General features: G+C 45.6%; 3 protein-coding genes across 6 annotated transcripts; all 3 read left to right on the plus strand.

Moving 5' to 3' along the window:
- Positions 1-342: 342 nt before the first annotated feature.
- hdip1 (HDAC and MIER1 interacting protein 1) lies at positions 343-5173 on the plus strand. Of its 2 annotated transcripts, XR_015086273.1 has the most exons (5): positions 343-1910; positions 3273-3372; positions 3961-4152; positions 4276-4445; positions 4676-5173. XR_015086273.1 is itself a non-coding variant. In XM_086026573.1 (4 exons), the coding sequence occupies exons 1-4, from the start codon at positions 1845-1847 to the stop codon at positions 4392-4394; spliced, it is 477 nt and encodes a 158-aa protein (XP_085882699.1). In that variant the 5' UTR covers positions 344-1844; the 3' UTR covers positions 4395-4489. The 2 variants fall into 2 exon arrangements, 1 of the variants encoding a protein (XP_085882699.1); XM_086026573.1 differs by lacking the exon at positions 4676-5173 and having other exon boundaries at positions 344-1910; positions 4276-4489.
- Positions 5174-5290: 117 nt separating this feature from the next.
- On the plus strand, positions 5291-8823 carry LOC147149493 (uncharacterized). The gene is made up of 6 exons (XM_086026546.1): positions 5291-5456; positions 6286-6327; positions 6931-7305; positions 7675-7782; positions 7926-8016; positions 8087-8823. Exons 1-6 carry the CDS (start codon positions 5291-5293, stop codon positions 8460-8462), a joined length of 1158 nt encoding a protein of 385 aa, XP_085882672.1. The 3' UTR covers positions 8463-8823.
- Positions 8824-9279: 456 nt separating this feature from the next.
- mtfmt (mitochondrial methionyl-tRNA formyltransferase) lies at positions 9280-14916 on the plus strand. Of its 3 annotated transcripts, none has more exons than XM_086026542.1 (9): positions 9281-9705; positions 11261-11458; positions 11945-12067; positions 12586-12688; positions 12884-12962; positions 13032-13123; positions 13469-13547; positions 13646-13719; positions 14437-14916. In XM_086026542.1, the coding sequence occupies exons 1-9, from the start codon at positions 9482-9484 to the stop codon at positions 14641-14643; spliced, it is 1179 nt and encodes a 392-aa protein (XP_085882668.1). In that variant the 5' UTR covers positions 9281-9481; the 3' UTR covers positions 14644-14916. The 3 variants fall into 3 exon arrangements, with proteins under 3 accessions (XP_085882670.1, XP_085882668.1, XP_085882669.1); XM_086026543.1 differs by having other exon boundaries at positions 9283-9705; positions 12887-12962; XM_086026544.1 differs by lacking the exon at positions 13646-13719 and having other exon boundaries at positions 9280-9705.
- Positions 14917-15371: the final 455 nt, after the last annotated feature.

Consider the following 15371-nt stretch of genomic DNA (forward strand, 5'->3'; position numbering starts at 1 on the left):
CCAAGAAACTATTTTTCTTCAAAAGCAGACGGCGCCAAAATGTTCACAGAACTATATAATTACACTGAAATGGTAAGTATTGCAGTGGTAACCAGAGGTTTAGATACATGTTGTAAAAACACAACAGACGAAACACCAGAGCAGGGCACTTGACCCTTTTTTGCCGGTCCGTCCGCGACCTGGGTACCCTTCCGTCCTTGTCCCTCTGTCCTAATTCATACAAATTATCATCCACCGACCCCGTCCGTCCTTGTCCTTTTAAAGCGCTTCTGGCCTTACATTCCCTTGGTCCCCCCGCGCCGACGCTGACGCCCCCCCCCCCCTCCCCCCCCCAAAAAAAAAACCGCCCATGCATGACATGCGGCCGGTGGTATTGCGAGTGCATCGAATTGTTTACAACTGTTTAAGATTGGTAGATGGATTAGCAGCAACTACGCAGAAGTAATGCACAGATGTGTTCGAAGACATATATGACGAGTCTGTGAAGACAAAAAAAACGGGCATGTGTTTGACTGAAATGGAGATGATGATCGTTTCTGCAGTTAAACCGTTAATTTTGCTGAATTTTGACAATACTTATTTGGTTTCTTCAAAATGACTTGAAATGCGTTTCTGAATGGGTCCTGCTGAATTTTGCCAAACTGTGACAGCACAATGGAGCAAATTTACATATCCAATAACCACCCCCACAATTACTTTCTCCAACCATGACTTAACAGCTGTGGATAAATTTCTGGCGCAAAAAAAAAATAAAAAAAATAAAAAAAAAAACACTTTGGCTGAAGTACTACCATGGCACCACCAAATAGTAAGCAGAGTTAAAGTGTTAGCGTTTGAAAAGAATGGCTGCTGGCTAGCTGCATGAGACAGATCCGCCTGGAAAATGAGCCAATTACACCATAGGCTGTTAAAACATATCTACAGTTGGCAGAATTTTGATGATAGCATGTCTTGTACATGTTAAAACACCTTGGAAACGCTTTTGATTTATGAGAATGCGTAATAGTTACATCAATATTTTGAACATTTCGCATTGGCAGGAAATTGCGTAAAATTGTGAGCAAAATGTGGAATAGATTTACATGAACATTTTTGACATTCTGGGAGTTATAGGAAATTGCGTAAAATGCAAATATCAACTGCCTTTAACTTAAAGTTGAGCAAATATATGTATTAATTGAAGTAGGAATTGAAAATCTACGTTGTTTTTTCTTTCACGTTTCATACACGTTCAAAGATCGGAAGTAACGTTTATACATAGCGCCTCCAACCTCCAGGCTACAGAAACGTTTGAGCTTTGTTGTTCTTTTATTTGATAAAACACCAAATACATTTTTTCTCCATGCCTTGGCTCATCACTGTGGTTATGAGAATATAATGATGCATAGTAAACAATCAACTTGGCGTAATATTGTTCGATAGTGGACCGCGAAGCCCAAAGTACACATAGAAAGACCTTTTTGAGATGTAATGTTTCGTAACCCCGTCGGGCGAATGAATACATAAAATATACTGAAAAATATTGAATAAATGCCCGGTTCAAAGTGTTCAACGTAACCTTTCACCTAACTAGAAACACGAATTGCTTGTTTTTCCCACGTTTCATGAACGTCACAGAGCAGCTGGGAGACGCTGTGTGCGCGTGCGCATAACTCCGGGAGCTAAAATATTACTTTTTTTTTTTTTTAATTTAAACATTTGGGCTGCCGGTTGAGTCGTCGAGTGTGTAATAATAAGCTTGTTCTGTATATTTTATGTGCCTTTCTTTAGTGATGTATCCATCCATGTGAGGACTATTTGGCGAAGACGAGGCGAGCCGTTTTTGTCGTTGTTACAGACAGACTATGTCGACAAATAAAACAAAGAAAGTCAAAATGGCTACGAAATCTTGTCCTGAATGCGACCAACAGGTGAGCGGAAATGTCTGATTTCATCTCTGCTTTGTGTCTTTTGAAAAAAAAAAAAACAAAAAAAAAAATTATTCTATTTCTTGGCATTAGCAGCTGTGGCGGAAATACGTTGTGTGCTGTGTGGTTCACACGTCCTATTTTTCTCAATCAGACCACCAAATTCCACTTAAATCCACATTCTGCCTGCAAACAATTCAATGTCTTCGCCCTCAGTAACAACAATTAAATTATTCACATGTGTACCTACTTAGCGACGGTTAATCTCCGTCAACTATGATTTGATACTTTAAATTACCGTATTTGTTTGTTGTCGTCAAAATGTAGCCTTGGTAAATTACACAAATATCCACAAAATGTTACTAAATTCCACATTCACGTGTACATTTACCAACCAAAATTATGATTATATATCCACTTACGCGCTACATACATACATTATGTAAACCCACAAAATGTATTAAATGTATTATTTACAGATATAAAAACGTCAGTTGGTTACATGTTTATTAATGTAATCGTAATACAAGACAGTGAGGCCTATTTCTAACATTTCTATTACTTTATTTAGCAACATAAGAGGGTCAATAGTAGAAACAGTTCTAAACACAAGCACAGCAATTAAGATAAGATAAGAATGCCTTTATTGATCCCACAGTGGGGAAATTTTCATTGTTACAGCAGCAAAGATATAGGTCACACAGGGACGGCGGCATAATGTAGCCATTAATGTATAACATTGACGGCAAACATTCGGGATCAAACATATGTAAATATAAGCAGTAACATGTGTATATACACATGTATATACACACCAACATACATCGACATAAAAAGTATGAGGAACACTCATTTTGGCCTGTACATAGTACAGAGGAAAAATACTCTAATAAGTTACAGTGCTGCAGTGCTGTGGTGAAATGTAAGGAACAGCATTGGATAAACATAAAACTAGACTAACAGGAGTGGGGAATGTTGAGTATTGCACGGTATTACAGTAGTGGGGAATATTGGGTATTGCACGATATGAGCTCAGGTGCAGGACTGCACAATTGCACTAATGTCCGCCAGTTTGTAGAGACTACACAATGTTCTTGTTAAAGAGAATGACAGCAGCATGTTGTTGAATGTCACAAATTGAGGTAGTATCTTAAATGCATGTTATCATCAATATAGAGTTCTTAGTATTTAAGATTTTATTGATGCAAGGTGCCGGAAAACATGTTTTTCCAAAGTTCAAATCCAAGTTAGCTTTGCGAAGTGCCCTTTCGCATCCATCCACACGGTGTCTCTGTGTCTTATGAGGACACCAGCAAGTGATGAACTTGTGCTTCCTGTTTGTTTGTTTGTTTATTTTTGTCTCAGATTCCCGTGGCGTGTAAGTCATGCCCGTGTGGCTACGTGTTCATTAGCAGGAAGCTCCTCAACGCCAAGTTGAACGAGTGCTCGTCCACAAACGCGGCGGGTGAGTCCACTCTGTCGCTAACCAAAACAACAGCACCGAGGCCGGCTCAATCAAACGTGAAGGAAACGTAATATTTGATAAGAAGCTTCTAGTTCCAAGAGCTACCAATACCAACCAAGTACGATGGTAGACTGAACTGAAGTGAAGCCACAGCAGTGAAGGCTCATTGGGGCCTGGCTGTGTAACTGTAAGACTAGTAAGTAATACTACCTGGAACTCGATGCCAGGAACTCTGGAACGAGGAACCGCAGGAACTATTGGCTATATTTTGTTCCAGTATAAAAGAAGTCCTTCTTAGGTGGGTAGTGCTTTCAAGAGGTCCAGGGACCTTTGGGGTGGTGACGTCAATGGCCTGGGACCACTATAATGTCTGACTGAATTCTTCTAGTTCCAAGAACTACAAGTAACAAGAACCTCTAGACCCTAGAACTTTTGATTACAGCTGTTAGAAGTTTGGATTGCAGGGACTTTTCAAGACCCTGCTTGCAGAGGGTCTGTAATTATGTATGTATTTATTTAGTTAGTTAGTTAGTTCCAGGAACTCCAAGGAGTGGGAATTCCCAGAAGTCTTTGTGTGTGTGTTTGCAGACAAGCTGGAGTGCAAGCGTCGGCGCACGGAGCGCATCCGTCGCGATCGTCCGGACAGCGGCCTGACGGCGGCGGGCGACGGGGCAGACGGCAGGAGGCAGCAGCCCAGGGGCAACGGCCAGGCCGACCCAATCCGCAGGGGGCGGGGCCGACCCAAGACGGTCGGGCTCAAGAAACATGAGGACGACAAAGGTGGGCGTGTGCTTGTGCTTTGTGAGTGCGCGCGCGCGCTTTTGTCGATGTATGTGTATTGGTGACGTGTGTGTGTGTGTGTGTGTGCGTGTGCGTGTGCGTGTGGCGGCGCGTTGTGTTTAGAGAAACAAGAGAAGGAAGTGGACGTGTACGCGGGCCTGTCGGACGAGCGAGCGTTCGTGTTCTCGGTGGCGTTGGCCGAGATCAACCGCAAGATCCTGGCTCAGACGCTTATCTTGTAGCCGCCCAAGGGGGCGCCGGCACGGACTTCACGAGGACTTTGGCTTGACCAGGTGACGGCATCTTAAGCAGACTTGGAAATAAACCACGACAACTCTCTCTGTCTCAAATTTACTTCCACCAGGATGTGGGCTGGTACTCTCCACAGGGCCAGCGGGGGCGGGAACGGGAGCGGGGAGGGGTTTATGAAGGAGTGAGACTTGTTACGGCTGTCTAGACAACAAGTTCCGGGTACTTTTGTTCAAAATACAACTCTTGTTTGTGATTGGTCATCCACCTCCAGCTCCGCCCCTTCGTGCAAATACCCTCTTCACGATAGCACCTTTCCACCGCTGGACCCAGGAACTTGGAAGGCTGGCTGCCATTGTTTGGATTTGGTTCAAGCCAAGGAGGCCCAGGAACCTTTGGGTGCGTACTGTTTAGTTCCAGGACCTCTAAGTACCAAGAAATAAAAGGTCCTGGAACTTTGGGTGGAATTGTAGACAAAGAACACATGGAATTTCTAACAAGGTCCTGGAAGTTGAATAAAATAAATATTTGCTGATTGGAACGGTTTAGTTCAAGGACCTCCAAGTGCCAAGAACCAAAATTAGCTGGAACTTTGGGTGGAAATCAACAAAATGGATTTGCCTATTAGGTCCCACAAATTGAATCAAAATTGGACATTTGACGCAAGTGTCTCAATAGTGAAACTGTGGAAATGCAGCTGTCATTCCTGACTGGCCGTTGACTTGTAGCTCCACCCCCTTCATAAAGCCGAGTGAGGCTTTGATTCAGCCAACACGTGCTTAGCGTTCGCCTCCTTGTCACCGGGATGTCATTGACCTCCACTATAAAAAGAAAAACGGTTGCGGCCAAGGCCGTCGTCGTTTGACCGCTGAGTCACAGCCTCACAAACATGAAAAAGTTACGTAGCGCATGCGCACGCACACACACCGCCTGTGTAAACAGTAACCACTCGCGCACACACGCTTCGAACTTTGTTCCCGTGATGGTGAAGTCCTACGAAAAAGTTGTCAAACTTTCACTTGCCTTGGACTCCACGCAGCAAACGCAACATCACAGTGAGTTCACTTCTTTTTTTTCTTTTAATGAAAATGTTGACTTTTCTGAGTCACCTGATATCACGTGCACGTTGGCACAACTCAATGGAAATGCATTGATTGTTGTATTGATTATTTCTGACTGATGCTTAATGGATGAGCACCTGGAAGGTGCAAATGCAGCACATTTATTTAGTCAATTGTAACTTATTATACTTTGTGTGAATGTATTCCAATTTTAACAAAGCTGATATTTTAGGTCAAATACATTTTTCCAAGATTAAAGAAAATTTCAGGCTTGTGGCAAAAGTCAGATTTTACGCACACGCGCATACATATACATATATATATATATATATACACATATATATATGTACGCACATATATATATATATATATATATGTGTGTGTGTGTGTGCGTGCAAATGCAAATGCAAAAAAAACTTTACAAAGACAATGTGCAAAATGAACTCAAATGTCCAATTTAGGAAATAACTTTTAAAAATGCGGTTGCAACACAGCCTCCACTTTGCTTTCCTGCCCGGCAACAAGATGAAAAAGTCATGCTTGAGCTTAGTGTCTTCTATTTGTCATTTGTATTGTCAACATAGAATTTTATCATATTTTTTAACACACTAATTTTAGTTTTGTAATTAATGTTCAAACAAACTGGAAATTATTCAAAGGTATCTTTTGCAAATGATTGTGTGTTTTTTGTGTAAGTAATGTGTAGGCAGTGGTCGTTGGTTTGACCTTGTCGTGAGTCACGACGACTAACTGGTTAAGATAACAAGCACCATAAGAATTGTCAAATAGAAAAATCCAAACACGAACATGTTGTGCCTTTCAGACATGTTGGGTGGCTGCTTGCTTCTCTTCTTCATCCTCTCAGGTAAAAAAAAACAAACCTACAAAAACTCAGCTCATCATGTCAATATGTCAGTACTGGACCTGCAGTGACGTCACGTTATCAGTGTGATGTAACAATAATGTCACTGTCATGATGTCAGTATGATGTCGTCACCTTGACGTGCCATGTCAGTGCTGTCATGTAACAAAAGACATCACCATGATTTCACGTGACGTCATGACGATGTCACCATGCATGATGGAAGCGCGTGCTAGTATGTTGTCACCATGACATCGCATTGATGTTGCCATGACACTATTATGATGTCATCATCATGATGACACCGTGTCAACGTAGTGTGATCATAATGTCACCAGCATGATGCTGGTATGATGCCACCATGTCTGTGTTAATCAACTTGCGGTCGCAGTGATGCAAGTATTTTCACCATGACATCATCCACCGTGTCAGTAAGGCGGCACCATGTCGTCATCGTGACAGCATTATGCTGTCACATGACGTCGCCATCAAGTCGCCCCCAGGCTGTCTGCCTGATGTTCGCATGACGTCATCAAGATGTAGCATGTATGATGTCAGCATACTGTCCTTAACGAGGTCGTCATAATGTCACCGTGGCGCCATCAGGAGGCGAGGCTTTCCTGCTGCGCCACCCTACCAGGGGCACGTGTTTGGAGGAGCGCTGGCCACTGGGCGGCGCCGTTCTGCGCGCGTGCCGCGCCTCCTCCGAGGCCCAGCAGTGGTCGTGGAAAGGGCACGGCCTGCTGGTGTCCGTCGTCACGTCCAGATGTCTGTCTGCGCGCCGACCCCGCTTCACGCTGCCTTGCCGGGAAGGGGCGGCGCTCGAGTGGCGCTGCGACGGGAACACGCTGGTCGGCCGCGGGACGGCGATGATGCCCACCGCCGCCAGGTGGCGACTCGCGCCCGGCAAACACGCAGCAGGGAACCGCACACGTCAAGCAGGAGGAGAGGGAGGAGAAGACCTCTGCAAACACGGCAGCAGTAAGACATGGATGACGGGAGGGACCATCATGTACGGATGGATGGCTGGCTGATGACTTAATGAATGGATGATGAAGGATGGATGATTTGAATGAATGCAGAAATGAACAGATGGATGGATTATTAGCTCAGTGAATGGATGAACACATTGATTGATTGATTGATTGATTGATTAACCCTAATCCCCTCCCCCATGAGAGTGAGGCTATCCCTTAGTGGCCAACATGATGTTGGCTTCGAACGTGATTGAAGGTCATCATTCAAACAATGAAAAGATGTTGAACAACATTCGTTAGCTGCCGTATGATTACGCAAAGGAATTAGGTGCAAGATTATGGCTGAGTGTTGACGGTCTGATGTTGGTTTCAGGGTTGCGTCGAGCGGCCCCGCACGACGAGCCCACGTCAGCGGAGAAGAAGGTCACCGTGACGGGTGAACAGAAAGAATATCTGCGATGGTTTTATCGCACTGAAGATCGTAAGAACTCTCAATCTGTCCATCGTCATTAACAAAACAGGATTTTTTATTCAAAAACCAATTGCAAGGCAAATTTTGGGGGGGAAAAAAACCATCAGAATTTCAGAAAGTCATTCAAAGATGTTTTACAAAATTTGTTCCAGCGACTGTATGGAAATTTGTGCTGTTGGGTTTGGCCTTCGTCTGCCTTCTGGTCGGCTTTCTCTTGCTGGGAATGGGCGCCATGGCTAGCAGGTGTGTTCATGCTAACGCAAACGCTAACCAAGTAGCCTCACAAGCTAACTCCACAGATGTGCGTACTCAGGAACAGGAGGAAGATCGCCAAGTACAAGGCGGCCGCCGCGTTGGCCCACAAAGGCGAAGACGAGACGTGGCCGGGAGGCGACGACGTCGTGCTCGCCTGCGGCACGCCGTCGTCGCTGAGGACTACGCAGACGCAGCAGAGGCCGCCGCCCTGCAACGGCGACACCGGCGACGTGAAAGCGGGGAGCATCGTGGTGACGTGGAAGGACGGAAACACTTCCTGCCTGTACCCTGACAGCCAGGCCCACGCCGAGGCCGAGCTTGAACCGCCCCTGCCAGACGACGAGGACGAGGGCCGGGTCCAACGGGAGGACGAGGACAAGGAGCCAGACAAAGAGGACGAAGAGGACGAGATGAAGGATGGAGGAGACAGATGAACACAACCCACAACAACAGCGTCGACTTTAACTTTGGACCTTTCTACTTTAGTGCGTGCCTTTTAAGCAGGTGTGCATTTACATTCACAGCCACCATGATGAAGATGATGATGATGATGATGTATGGCGATCACCCAATCATGAAAATTAAAAGAAATTTCGAGGTAATGAGTCAACAGATTATAATGTAAATAATACAGTAACGCAGTTACAGTTTGTGTCTGTATGTGCTTGTAAAAGTGGACAGTAAAGTTACTGTTATATGTTTGTTATGTGAATTGTATTGGTCTGCTTCGATGCAACTGTACCTAATCAAGTGGCTGTGAGTATTGTCAACGTAAATACAAGTTATATAAAAGTGTCATTGTTAACATTTTTGAAAAATTACATTTTATTATTAACCCTAGGACACTAACGTTAAAATTAGCAACACCATCACCAACGTAACGTAACGTAAACCAACATAATATCGCGTAAACCAATATAATGCGTCATAATTTTATTTATAGTATAAAACATGCGAATGAAATGAACTTCCTGCACACGAGCGCAAATAATGGACTGCAATGGTGTAAATTTGCCAACAGAAGTCGCTGTTTCTCAGCTTCAACTTGTCGGGGGAATAAATAAAAAGAAAGACAGTAAGCTTGTTAATATGCAAACTAGTTCGACTTTCATCAATGACCGCAATGCGTAAATATCTGACGAAGAATTAATTGCAATGACGTTTGAAGGAGCCAAAAGGAGGAACCGTTAATTACCTTTCTTTGTGTAGTGTGCGAGTAGATCCGGGTGGAGGCGCTAAAGACAACTAAATGCGCCGACAAAGAAGAACCTCCCCCCCGGAAGTGTTGTTTGTAAACATGGCGGCCTCCATGTCTGCCACAACGCTCGTCCAACTTCTATCGTAACCTTCTCGTCACACTCTCCATATTCCGTGTTTTTTCCCCTCCCCTCTCTTAGTAGGACAAGCTCCCACTGCCCGGCGAGGGTTTCGGCTTTCAGGGCCCCATGTGAGGATGCGGAGCGGCGGTGGGGCGGCTGGGGTCACGCTGGCTGTTCTCCGCCTCCTCCGGCCCGGCTGCGACGGCTGTGGGGCGTCTGCGGAGCGGAAGCCGGCGACCCCATGGCCGCCACGGGGGGCGCGCAGGCGCCTGTGCTCGTCCGGACCCCCCTGGAGGCTCCTGTTCTTCGGCTCGGACCATTTCGCAGTGGAGTCCCTCAAGGTCCTCGCGGCAGAAAGGTAAGAGCACCCCACAGCCCAAATGTGATTGTGTGCGTGCGTGCGTGCGTGCGTGCTGGGTCCGTGGAAGGGGGGCCGGGTTGTTTCTCTACATCCAATTGATTATAGATACTTCTACTAGCTGCTGTGCAGGTGTGGAAGTGTTGTTTACATCGCAGTGGCGGCTTGGTACGAGTGACTCGACTCGTGGAATTTTAGAGACACGAGCCATCGCTTAGCCGATTTGCTTTGTCTTGACTTACAAGTGTAAATTTGAGAAAGTAGCTGTGAAAAGCAGTATTGAGTCAACGCACTTACTTGTTCATGACAAATTTGTTTGTGGCCACTCCGACTGCAAGGTTATTCAAAAACTAAACATAAAACAAAGACAATTACATGTTCTCTATCAAACTGAACTCACATCACTTTGCCTTACCAAAGTCTGCTAATTCAATGCTAACGCCGAACGGTCACAGCTCAAAAATGGATGGAGTCAAAGGCTTGCCGTATTTTCCGGTCTACAAGCCACACCTTTATATAAGCTGCACCTATGTATGTTGAAAAATGGACTGCTTTTACAGAATGATTTTGAACTTTAAATGTACATGCATGTACCCGAAAAGATTCTTTACTTTGCTGAGTTAGAACGGAACAGAACCAAGAGAAAATAAACAGTTTTTATTTATTTTCATTTCTCCCTTGTTTGAAATCGCAAGTCACTGTAATCATCTTCACTGAAACCCATGAAGTCGTCTTCTCCTATGTTGAAAAATGTGATATTTGCTGCATTTACAGAACAATTTTCAATTGTAAATGTACACGTATGTACCTGAAAATATTCTTTCCTAATAGTCGCCTTTTAACACGACAGCAACTTTGCTGATTAGAACAGAACGGAACCAAGAGAAAATAAAGTACTTATCTATATTTCACTGCCACTCGAGGTTGTCAGTTAACGTCCACCTTTTAGCGCTCTACTTGCGCCTGCCTCCGAATTCATAACCTAGTGCATAGCGCCCTCGCCCGTTGAACTCCCTCAACTGCAGTCACATCCTGTTAATGGCAATTGTATTGTAATTCTGGTTATAGCGCCCCTAGCGATGGAAGAAATAGCCGCACCGGACTATAAGCCGCATGGTTCAAAACCGAGGAAAAAAGTAGCGGCTTATAGTCCGGAACATACGGTAATTTTTATTCCGCAAATGCAACCTTTCATCAGAATACTGTGTTTAAACTAGTGTGGGCACATAGAAGATATCATTGCAAAGCAATTCCTTGCCTTGAGTTCCCCTTTAAAAAATGGTTTTGCAACCCCCCGAAATTCGCAGACTTTTGTGGAAAACACAAAGTAAACGCGCAGTATTTTCTTGATCGCACTACATAAAAGTCAAATGAATAATGAACCTAAATAAATGCCTCTTAAAGTTCTTAAGTTCATAAAGATGAAATGCAACTGTGTTGTGCCTGAAAGTGAAAGAGAAGTGAGCTGTACTCGGGCAGGTGATTGTTGGGCGCAGCACGCGAGGGAGGCCGGTCAGCAGCCGTGTTGTTAACGCGCTGGCGGCCTTTGCGCTAGGAGCCGCGCGGGTGGCGCCGTGTCGTCCTTGGAGGTGGCGACGCTGAGCGCCGACGTTCCGGTGGTGGACTTCGCCCGGCGCAAGCATCTGCCGTTGCACCGATGGCCGCTGGGAGACGTGGGCGGACGCTTCGACGTGGGCGTGGTCGTCTCCTTTGGCTGTTTGCTCCACCAAAGACTCATCGACAAGTTTCCGCGGTGAGGAAGTTTATTATTTCATTTTATTTTGTGCGGCCGGCGGTAATCCAATTGACCAGCCTGATGTAATTCAACTACTGATTGCAGCTGTTCATGTAACATGGGCTCATGATTGTGTGCATGCTGATGCACGGTGTTGCTGCTTTATGATCCTCTGCATTTTTAAGTGCTCCGCCGCCATCTCGCGGCATCTTTATGCAATGACACGTCCCTTTCACGAGTACTGTCACGCTCTGCTCCACGCTGTCCTACGTCTCGGCTAGGTTTAGAATTACAGTGACATCATGCACATTTTTGTTAGCCAGTGTATTGCATTTTGCATTCAATGTTAGCATTAAGCTAGCAGACTTTCTGCATTTTATGCTTTAGTTGAGGGTTTAACTCTTTGTTTTATGTAACATTGGAAAGTCTTGAGCCACATGGCGTCCTCTTGATCAAAATAGCATCTTCTTGTCCCATTTTTGTTGTTGTTTTTTTGCATGTCAGCGGCATCTTGAACGTCCATCCCAGCCTTCTTCCTCGTTGGCGCGGTCCCGCGCCGATCTTCCACACTATCCTCAACGGAGACGCCGTGACGGGCGTGACTATCATGCAGATACGACCTCACAGGTAAAACAGGAAGTAGAGCTGACTTGGGATGGGTGTCAAGCTGTATTTTGCCCCTACCAGCTGAGCTTTACCGTGAAACTGAATTTACAGACAATTACGCTTTGTATTTTTAAAACAAACACACGGCATTGCCTTAGGAAAGCCCGCTTAGCTTGATGCACACAAACAATGCAAAACCCCATAGACAGGCTAACGGAAATTAGCATTGGCGCCGCAGTCATTTCAGTACTGCGCCTGCAGTGACATCACCTTTCATGTCACATCTTTGAAAGATGATTCTAGATACGGGTGTGGTCTTGGAGCAAATTCATCTCTGATATTGTACTTGGAGATGATGGTCAGCAGGCCTCTGTCAGCTGCAGTAACAATAGTTTATTATTATTTTTTTTTTGCAAAGGATATGTTTAGTAATGTAAAATACAATATATATGTAAAGCATAAAGCTGTTATTGTTAGCGGTTGCCAGTGCTGTCCATTTCCTTGTGGGTGTGTTGAGCGTTTGCCTGCCTTACGTTCAGGTTCGACGTGGGTCCCGTCCTGAACCAGGCTCTCCATGCGGTCCCCGAGACCAGCACGGCCGATGAGCTCGCCGATGTCCTCGCCGCTCAAGGAGCTCAGCTGGTCAGTCGCACCTCCAAAAGCGGCTGTTTTTTTTTGGGACGGCGGTGCTGGCGTCATGATACACTACTACGCTACTGTAACAACGAAAATTTCCCCACTGTGGGATCAATAAAGGCATTCTTATCTTATCTTCTTATCTTATGATCACCGGCGCTCACTTGCGGTTCAAACGAACACTTTTTTTTTTTGCGAAAGCAGCTCCTGGACACGTTACGAAACTTGCCTCGGAAGATGGCCGACAAGCGGGAGCAGAGCCCAACCGGCGCCACCTTTGGTATGAACCGGCGCCACCTGTTGGGTTGCCCCACGGAGGAGCGACTGACACTTGCCGTTCTCCCGACAGCCCCGAAGATCAGCGCCTCCATGAGCTGGTTGGTGTGGGAGGAGCACACGTGCCAACACATCGACCGCCTCTACCGAGCCATCGGATCGCGGGTGAGCCGGCGCTGCCCTCTTGTGGCCCGGAATGACACCATCGGGTGGATGTCGCCCAATCAGCTTTGCTCTTAGGGACAAACATGCCGTTTGCTTGGCGCCTAGTTGGCAAAAAATAGAAATATTTGTTTGTACTCACCAAATGTTGCTTTCCACAGGGCTTAGCTTTTTAAAAAAAATCAATACTTTCGGGGGTAACCACACCTTTTCCGAAACGATTTTTGTGATTTTCACACTTGAAAAAAATATTTCTTTGATTTCGTCATCACAGCTTATAAGAATGATTTGAAAACGTTTCTTTCGGGCCTTTGAGCCAAATTGTCGACAGCTTTTGTCCTTGTGCAGATTCCTCTGAGGACCACATGGATGGGCCGCACCATCAAGCTGGTGGACTTTGCAGGGCGGTGTCACGTCTCCTTTGCAGGCAAGTCTTGCCGCCGCCATCTTTGTGTCGGTCCACTTCCTGTCCGTGCGCTGCCTTGGCAGTCATGGGGACATTCGAGTCGTTTTTGTCTTTCTCAGATGCGAGCATGGAGCGGACGCCGGGATCGGTGAGCTTTCGCAAGGAATCCAACACGCTGGCCGTCTGCTGCAAGGTTGTGGTGCAGGATTTTGCTCCGTATTCAGTATCACTCGCGGTCAACTTCTTTTTTGTCAATCTTATCATCATTGAAAAATAATGGTTACAATTAAATCCGTTCGCTGAGATAAATCACATTTCAAGTATGAAATGCGTTCCAGGATTTCATCCTAGGTAAACACTTTCTCCATCGTACTGAGTGCCATTCATTGACGAATGAAACATGTACATGAACTACGGTGATCGCCTTGATGGCGGCTGTAAATCACCAAGTTGATGTCCTTAGAGTGCCGAGTTTTGTAAACAGTTTTAGTACCACCCTCTCGTCAAATGTCAGCACGTAATGATTGAGCAACGTTCACTTCCGAACCAAAAAATGTACCTCGGCTGTGATGGTGAGTGGCTGCAGGGAGGGGCCTTAAATCACGTAAGTCACTATGTATCAAATGTGTTCCACAATTTCATCTAGACCCGTTCCTCGGCACAATGCTGTAAAATACGAATGGGTCGTTACTGAGTGGCATTGATCGACCAATGAAACGTTTCCATTGGCCACAATGGCGATTGCCTCTATGAGGGCCATAAATGACCACACCGCCATAGCAGAATTTCATCTTCTTGAACACTTCTTGTAAAATGTCAACGTGTGAAGGGTCATCGTTGCTGGCGACCTTTTTTTAAAAACATTTTTTAATTTATTCCCTGGTTTGAGAAGTCTTGTGTTTGTTTCCAGGACGGCTGGGTGGGCTTCAAGGCGGTGATCCTGAAGAGGCGTCTGACGGCGGCCGACTTTTACAACGGTTACTTGCACCGGACGCTGAGGCCGCACGGCGCCACCTCTCCTCAGGACCGCGCCGAGGCCACGTTCGTCAGCCCGCCGAGGGGCGGCGGGCACGCGCCGAGTGGCGAGGCCCACAAAAAGACCACCTGCGTTTCCTGACGAGCGGGAAACGTCAGAGACGATGACTTTAGAAGTGGCAAGAAAGCGAGCTACTCAACGCGCAAACGATTTTCCCCATGACGTCAGTCGTCCCGGCACGTATGCTTATGACATGCTAACGTTATAGCAGGCATGTGCAATTTCTGGAGAAATTGCGTGTGAAAGCTGACAATGCTGAATGCAAACATTTGAACGCGAGTGTAATGATGACTGTCAAATAATGCATGTACAAACATCTGTTCTGAAATAAAAGTGGTCAAGGTTGGTTTCGGACCATGGCTCACCAGTCAAGAATGCAACACATTTACCACTGCGCTACAAAGGAGCTGCCAAGTAGCGCTTATGTGCTTTCATCACATTGAATCCCAAACTGCTTGTCAAAAAGGCTCCGTTTGATACGAAGTTATACTTAATGGGTAGATAATATACTGTACATCAACACAACGGCGGTTCGGTTTTAGTTCCTTGACATATTAATGAATTACAGTTGGAGGTGGGATTGAAACCAGGAACCCGTTGCTCAGTGATCAAGCAACACTACCGAGCGAGCTAAACTCAGGTTAACGGCAGGTGTGTAGTAATGTTGAATTGTATGGAAGGGTATGGGATGCTGGAATTGGAAGTGTCATGTCTGTCCCATTGGAAATGAATGGGCATTTTTTTGTGTGTACAATATGGAATTGTGAGAAAACTGTACGCGTGTGGAATGAGAAAAATAACGTCCCAGA

This window comes from Filicampus tigris, chromosome 3 (genome assembly GCF_054856515.1).
Source record: "Filicampus tigris isolate MCC_2025a chromosome 3, RoL_Ftig_1.0, whole genome shotgun sequence".
NCBI classification, from domain to species: domain Eukaryota; kingdom Metazoa; phylum Chordata; class Actinopteri; order Syngnathiformes; family Syngnathidae; genus Filicampus; species Filicampus tigris.